Genomic DNA, 8,087 nt, shown 5'->3' with positions numbered 1-8,087 from the left:
CCTCTAATCACCTCCTGTGTATTTAAGTCCTCTGTTTTCAGTAGTGATGGCCAAATGACGCTTTCTGAAGCACTGAAGCTTGCATTGAAAAACGGTTCATTACTCGAAGCTTTTCAACACAGTCCTCTCTGGTGACATCTGGTGGCCAAAAATATGAAGAGCAGCTTGAATCCACAAAATAAAACCAACCGCTTCATTATGACTGCCCACTCTACAGAGTGTAATTCTGTCTGATATTGGGCCTCCGTTGTGTTGCTTTGAACATGTATTTTGGGGGGCGGTTAAAAAAAATTTGGTTTATTTGTTTAATAAATAATCTTGACCGGTAAACTCTCCTTGTTCAAACATGCACCATGGTGTGGTCTTTTTTTGCTTGTGACTTCTTGATGTTGGTAAATACAATAATTGAAAAATACCACATTACATATAATATACATTTAATAATGTACAACACGTTATGGAGTATGCTTCTGCTGTGAGGTCCTGCCTCCATGCACTTGTGCAAGTGCTAGACGGGTATATTTATAAATAATATTATATTAGGGAAATTTTCCTAGACATATTTTTGAGCTGGGGGTAGAATTGATTGTGAAATGGAAAGGGAAAATGCTTATGAACTTGCAAATTAAAATCATGATGCATTTAAAGTAGCCCTTTTTCATTTTTATTTAAGAAGAGAATTTGTTTTAGTGTGCGATGGCCAAACCTGTTCCTTTTCGTGGAGATCATTTCTCCTGCATTAAGGAAAATCCCTTCACATGGCACAGAAGAGGCTGGAGTGCAGAGAAACTGGTAGAGATGCAGTTATACAGTCTACCTGGGCCCCACAAACTAAAGAGAATAAATAGATTAAATTGCTGCACATTTGGCAGACTAACATTTTCAGATTAATTAAACAATGAAATATATATTTTTATAACATTACATGTAAAGAGTCAAGTGGAAGTTTTTCCAAAGTTATTTAATGATATTTATATTATGGAAGCAGATTTTTTGACATTTTAAGTTTTTTCCCATTATAAGATAAAATAAACACGCACAAAACAAAAGCAAACGGCCAGAACACAAAGCTGGAAAACCCACCCGACTGACCAAAATCAACTGTTACGGATTCAAATATTGGGGATGGATACAAGAGGGAAAACCACAATAACAACACTGGTCCGGCCGGGTTGAGTCAAACGATGATTTTAATGATCACACGCGTGGGAGATGGACACCGTACGCAGACAGCATCAGATCTCAAAATGGTGGAGCATTGATCAAACTCTTATAGCCTCTAGTGGCCCCCACCTTATCATAAAAGCCTAAACATTCACATGCTTTCTCTCACACGGCGCCTAAGCTACGACCTTGGCTCCCTGTTTATCTGCTCCTGCTGAGATGGGGCAGAAAACTCCAGTATGTTCTGTTGTCTTCTAATCAGACAAATAAGGCGATGACTTTCTGCGAACAGTATTTCTTATAACTCAGCAGTATAATGCATCATAAAACAATATCATTCATTCACAATAAATCAGCAGTCTAATATAATGCAAATCAGTTTAACAAATGCAATAGTTACCACCTTCTTCTAATAGTTGGGTTGCGGTCACGTGGTTCTGATGACGTGCGGAGGCAGCGCGATTTTTGAGTGGAGGGCGGAAGTAAACATGGAGGACACTGTGGAGAGTCAGGAGAGCAGCTATTGTGCAACTTTAGACCCCGTTTCTCGGGAGAGATATAAACAGATAGTTAAAAAATATATCGGACGTGATCCGTATTCTTTGAAAATGTCCGAATACACCACAGAAGTAAAGGATTTGCCTACTATCGAGGCTGTGGATATCACCAACTACTTGGTCCTCCAGACTTCTTACTACACTAGGCAGCAAATGAAAGCTTTCAAGAGCCGTAACAGAGGCGTACAATTTTTTTGTCAGCGGGTGGGTCCACAACCTTGGAACAAAGCGTCTCCGTGATGGATACAGTTTGGTGTTTGCAAGGGTGAGTGTTTGTTCTTATATTGCTTTATCTTAAACACGCTAACAGTTAGCGGTAGCGGCTTTAACGTCAACAAACATGCCACATCCTTAGGACTTCGTTAGAGTTGTTTGTTTCAAGGTAAACCATTCTCAGCGGTCTAACGAGACACCTCTGAAGACTTGGGTAATTGCAAAGGAGGATGGAGAAGTGATTGCAGCTCATTGCAATTGTATGGCAGGGTTAGTAGCCTAATTAAGTAGGATGTTATTGCAATGAGAACACACACACACACACACACACACACACACACACACACACACATATACGCATAGGGCACTGCTAGCATTTTGCAGGTGTACTTCAGTAGTAGTGGGGAGAGAGTGTTTTCTTTTAGCTAAGAATTCATCAGCTAAGAATTTGTGTGATTGCCTTAGATCCCTCATGACACTCAGATGCATTTTTCAGATAGAGGGTAGAACTATTCAGTCATGTCATCACCTAGATAATGATTTCTCTATAGGCTGTTGAGAAAGAGTTAATGAATAAACATGTTACTTCAAATAAAGTGCCATTGCACATTAGTATTAGTAAGCTATGCATCATCAAAATGTACTGTAAATATTGCATTTCATGTTAAAAAGATTATGTGCTCTATTTCCAGACTATCAGAATCATGCTCGCACGTTGGAGCTGTTCTTTTTGCAGTTGAAGCTGGGGTGAAAATGAGAGCGACATGCACATCAGAGCAGTGCAAGTGGCTGATGCCATCTCATGTTAAAAAGGTAAGCCAAAAAGCAAAATGTAGGATAAAGAATGTTATATTGGGACTTCATGTGACAGTAGGATAAAATATCTTCCCCTATACTGCTACCTTGTCGTGGTGGGGAAGCTTGAGTGCCTCAATGACCCTGTAGGCTATACCGTCGGGGGCTTCAAGCTCCTGGTAGATCTAATCAAGCCGGGCAGGTTGCAGGTGAGGGGTCAGACAAAAGGCAGTACTTTAATAAATGAAGAGTTCTATTCCAAAACGCTATAACAGCATTTAAAAGCCATTTCCTTTTTCATGACTAACATAACCATGACTGCAGAACCGTATACTGTATATCACACCCTTCTCATGCATGCCTCAACACCCTAGCACTTGTTTTCTGCGCACACACACACCTGACTGCAGCACTTTATATATTCACATTTCTCATGCATTCCTCAATACTCACAACTCCTCACACCACATTTTCATCAACATGGAACTGCTTACTTTCCACTCCTTTTATACCCAGCACATGGCACCTCCATCCCCACCCAACATACACACACACACTTCACTGCCAACCAACCACTATACCCAGCCTAAAACACACATACTCACTCCACTGCCATCACTGTTCAATTTCGAATATTTTTGGAAACGAATATATAGCGTTTTGGAAAAGAGCTTTTTAAATTTTAATGATCTTCTTTGGCTTAATTTTTCCAGATTCCTGCTTGCCCAGTAACTCTGATTGACTTCTCTTCAGCAAAGTCAAAAAAACGAAAGCTTGAGTGTTCCATTGATGGCTGCACAAGTACACAAAAGGTTGGGAAATCACTTCCATGCCCAAGAGTGCAGAGAGATTCAGAGACATACTGTAGGTTTTTTGAGAGTTTAAGCAAAAACTGTCCAAGGAGTGCAGCACTGATGTCTAGGGAACCTTACCACAAAGAATTTGTCCCCCAGTCTAGCATGCTTCCTAAAACTGTGCCTGAGTACAGAACACCAGAGACACTGCAGCTCCCCCCCAAAGACCTTGAAGAGCTATGCCTGGACTTCCAGCTTGAAGAGCTCACCCTGTCCCAAGTCCAGGCTGTAGAGAGGGCGACTCGAAGTCAGAGTGCAAGCAGTATTTGGTTTAGGCAAAGAGCTGGACGCGTAACTGCCTCTAAGCTGAAACAAGTTCTTAAGACCAACCCCCAGCAACCATCAAAGAGCTTGATCAAGGCCATATGCTATCCAGAGGCATATAGGTTCACCACAGCTGCTACAAGGTATTTAGGGTTTGATGTAGGGTAAGGCAGAGTTAAGATTTGGGGTATGAAACTGTCCATAACTGTAACTAAAAAAGTGTTATGAAGATGGAGGTTAGTTATAGGCTTATACGGCTAGGGTTATACAGGGTAAGAACTAAGTATAGTTTAGGGTAATGGCATATTGTATAATACATCACTTTACTGTTTTACACATCCAATACTAAGTAATAATTTCCTTTTCATGTTTGGCATGTGTACTGTTTATAGTTATGGATGCAAACATGAAGCACAAGCCAGAGGAGCATATGAGAAGCTTATGAGCCAGGAGCATGCAGGCTTCTCATGTATGGACAGCGGTCTCTGGCTGAACCCCAAGTGGCCATACATGGGGTCCTCCCCTGATGGGATAGTCACTTGTGACTGTCATGGAACTGGCATCTGCGAGATTAAGGTATTGACTCTGTTGTAGTCAAGGCCATAGGTGTGACATCTTTCCATAAGAATCAGTGAACTGAGTAAAAATGCAGGAAATACCTTTTCTAATTTCTAATCTATTGTTCAATTAAGATAAGATGAGGCTTTATTGTCTGTGTCAAATAGACATTTGTTTTGGGCAATGAGAGATTATGATAACACAGACCACACCCATCATCTTTGCTTCTTCACTGTTTCATCAGATAAATCTTGATTGTTGTTCTCATCACTGTGATTTTAGTGCCCACACTCTCAGAAAGATGCGGTCAACCTGCGCATGCGTGCTGGGGAGAAGGGCTTCTGCCTCATCAGTGACGGGGATAATGTCACACTGGACCCAACTCATGACTACTATTACCAAATTCAGGCACAGCTTCACATTGCAAATGCAGAGTACTGTGACTTTGTTGTGTGGAACCGCAATGACATATTTGTTGAAAGGATTTTGCCTGACCTTGAGTTTTGGGATGATGCGATTCCTAAAGTTGAGTGTTTTTTTAGAAACAGTATACTCCCAGAAATACTGGGACAGCAAGTTACAAACATACATGTGTAATGTGATAAAAGGACGACAACATAATGACATTTTGAATATTGTTATGACCTGATGGTAGTCATTATGAGTTCTGGCTATTGTATTTGCTCTGACGTAGCATTAGAGCACAAATTGTCATTTAATTTTATTGTACATTTAATTGTGTCATTTAAGTGTTGTGTAACACTACACAATGATTAAATGCTATTGAGGCAGCATAATAATACATTGGTGGTTTATTTACAAGATTAGACTTTTAAACAAATAAACAAAATAGATTGCAATCCATCTCACAGTATAATACTGTACAAACTGCCAGCACAATATGACAGTTGGAGAAAAATATTTCATTTGAAAACATTTACAGACTAATCAGGAGTCAGGACTTAGGTACTACTATTACTCTACCCTGTTCTACTTATCACCAGAGCCAAGCAGCAGATACTGGACACTACTCTTCCTCTCCACCCCCTTCTGTGAGCCGTGACAGTGACAAGACATTTAATTTTTTTTAACTGATTGATTACCACCCACCCCCCTTACTCCAGTGGGACAACAGACTCGGAGAGATTTGATAAGGCACAACAAATTACCCCAATCTTGTCGATCAATGCATGTGTCTCACCTGGCTTTGTGAACATGTTCTCTATTGGCATAGCCCTGCTCTGCAGAATTTGATATTTCCTCCTGACTAAACCTATGACTCGCTCAACATGGATACGCAAATTGGCTATTTTCCTTGTCTCTGCCACTTCATAGGCTGACAGCTGTTTTCTCCCTTTAGTGAATGCCGGTGTCTGTAGTGAAGCACAGTAAAACCCCACATTATCGCCAATATTGAACCCACGATCTGCAAGGACAATGTCTCCAGGTAACAAGTTCTTTAGGAGGCCACTCTCTATTGTGATCTGCTTATCGCTAACTCTCCCTCCCCAGGCAGAAGATATGTAAGTGACGTAGCCTTGGGGGGCAACACCAATCAAAAATTTTACAGTGTGATGGTGCTTGTAGTTGGACCAAGTTTGAGCTTGTGCAAGAAGATTAGATGGTCTCTCAATAAAGACTTCAAAGCAATCAACAATCACAGCCACTTTACATCCAAATGCCTGTCTGAAACTCAGTGGCATCGTAGCTTGAAGAACATGTCGCTCTGGCCACTCAATTAGGAACTCTAACCTTTTATGAAGTATGTCAATTACTTTATGCCAAACTCTAGAAGCAGTGGACAGAGAAATATTGAACCTGAAAGCTAAATCTTTCAGGGGCAGATTTAGTCTCAGCCTCAGCAAAACTAGTATGAATTGTTCAAATTTGGACAACAAAGACATAGGTCCCGAGGTGATATAGGGCTCGCACAGTTCAAAAATCTGAATTAAAACTAAGAAGTTGGGGAGCCCTGTGTAGAACTTTGTCTTGTCTTCATTTTTTTCAAAAGCCTCCTGGCTGAACTGTGTGTCCAGAGCCTTGCTCCGAAGATCAACCAGCTCTGCTGTGTTCTGTCTCAAAACATCCTCCATCTTCTCGATGTCATCCATCGTCAGCTCTGTCTGGCATCCAGCATCCGCACAGCCTGCAATATAACAGTGGGGGAGCATAATCAGCATAATAGAGGCAACCTCAATTTTTACTCATTTTCACTGTAGGAGTTTTTTAGTGGGCTATTAGAATCTGGTGTAATGTGTTTAATTCACTATGTTAATTTAATGTAATTATTTTTTTTAATCAACAAAAAAACATGTTGCGTCTAAACAAAAAATATATTTATGTTTCTCACCACAGAAACCTTACATTACGGATATCTTTACTTATCTGTGAAAGGAGACTGTCTGGAATCTGGCAATATAAGAACCATAGCAGTGTACAAAAACCTGTGGTGTGTGCCTGACAGTAATAAGTGCCACTTTTTCTTTTTTTCTGAATAAAATGGTATGGATTTACTCTGTGATTAAAAAATCACAAACATGTAATATGTAACTTGGACCATAATCATTACAGATAATGGCATCTTTTTCTCTTTGACATGATTCTTGTTTGTTTTACATCTCAGCACAATATCTTACCTGGATAAGTGAATGTCTCATTCACACTGAAGTCTTCTGGTTGTGGATTCTCAGCTGGAAGCTGCAGTTCGGGGTTCTCCACTGTCACTAGGCTCAAATCCGGGCTCTCAGCCGTCTGTTGCATATCCAAAATCGCCTCTGCACATCGATGCTGTTCTGCCTTAAGCTTCATTCTTTTCTCTCGTTTGAGAACTGATTCCGATCTGGGTTTTCGTTCGTAGCCGAGATTGACCGTCGGAGCCCAGTCCTCCGACTCTTCGTCATCCAAAGCACTTGGGCAGCCTATAGTCCCAATCAAGTCAATATTAGACTACTAACTTAAAAGCACTAAGTAAACGAGAATTTAACGACAACCTAATGCTAATAAGTTCGTTTGCAAACATAACATTACCTCTGACGAAGTGGTCGCTGCAGACACGGGCATTGGCAGACTCTGCTCCTCCCGACTGTAAACGTAAATTTAAAATCCATTTTTTCCTACGTTTTTCGGTTAGAATTTTCCATTTTTCTCCTCTTCGTTGGGCTATTTTTGGTACCCTAAAATACCGTTTATCAGTTTCTCTGGTCGACCTACTGGAGCATCCGTAAACACAACAGGACATAGGCATTTTGCGTACTGTCTGTCTGTGATTTTGCGCTTATCTTTTTCACTTCCGACCGCCAGTCAAATTTCGCGCTTTACGTCGACGTCACGTCTACGTCAAATGAAACCTAGCTATTCAGGAGAATAATGCAAACTAAAACTACATAATAATTCACAATCTTTAATTAGGGGTATAACATGGCATAAAATAATATTATAATCTCACACTCCCCCTGATGAGCTCTTTAGAATAAAGAGCTCACCTACACCCTGTAATCCAGTGTGGCCGGGTTCATTTCTTCTCACTCCTGAGGCCCTTTGTCCCCCTGTTGGGCGAACCATATGTGAGATGACCTCTGTGTTTGCGCAGTTCAGATGCAAGAAAAACTATTATTACAACAGTAGCCGGTACAGATGACACCTCCATCACTCCCCAGTTCTTCCACAGCTTTATTTTGGTGCT

At 40.7% G+C, this 8,087-nt stretch overlaps 1 protein-coding gene and 1 long non-coding RNA gene across 4 annotated transcripts; one reads left to right on the top strand and one right to left on the bottom strand.

Moving 5' to 3' along the window:
- Nucleotides 1-2,098: 2,098 nt before the first annotated feature.
- On the top strand, nucleotides 2,099-5,150 carry LOC106675183 (uncharacterized). Of its 3 annotated transcripts, XR_013095259.1 has the most exons (5): nucleotides 2,099-2,204; nucleotides 2,627-2,747; nucleotides 3,443-3,990; nucleotides 4,240-4,423; nucleotides 4,688-5,150. It is a non-coding gene; the product is annotated as an uncharacterized LOC106675183 (long non-coding RNA). The 3 variants fall into 3 exon arrangements; XR_001341785.4 differs by having other exon boundaries at nucleotides 2,099-2,747; nucleotides 3,443-3,541; XR_013095258.1 differs by having other exon boundaries at nucleotides 2,099-2,747.
- Nucleotides 5,151-5,199: 49 nt separating this feature from the next.
- LOC106674577 (uncharacterized) lies at nucleotides 5,200-7,752 on the bottom strand. Its single transcript, XM_076879344.1, has 3 exons — nucleotides 7,433-7,752; nucleotides 7,042-7,323; nucleotides 5,200-6,551 (listed from the first exon to the last, which is right to left on the bottom strand). Exons 1-3 carry the CDS (start codon nucleotides 7,647-7,649, stop codon nucleotides 5,521-5,523), a joined length of 1,530 nt encoding a protein of 509 aa, XP_076735459.1. The 5' UTR covers nucleotides 7,650-7,752; the 3' UTR covers nucleotides 5,200-5,520.
- Between the last annotated feature and the right edge of the window lie 335 nt (nucleotides 7,753-8,087).

The sequence above is a fragment of the Maylandia zebra genome, linkage group LG22, assembly GCF_041146795.1.
Source record: "Maylandia zebra isolate NMK-2024a linkage group LG22, Mzebra_GT3a, whole genome shotgun sequence".
In the NCBI taxonomy this organism is placed as follows: domain Eukaryota; kingdom Metazoa; phylum Chordata; class Actinopteri; order Cichliformes; family Cichlidae; genus Maylandia; species Maylandia zebra.
Note: the sequence above shows the minus strand (reverse complement) of the source record. Positions and strands in the feature narration are given on the sequence as shown.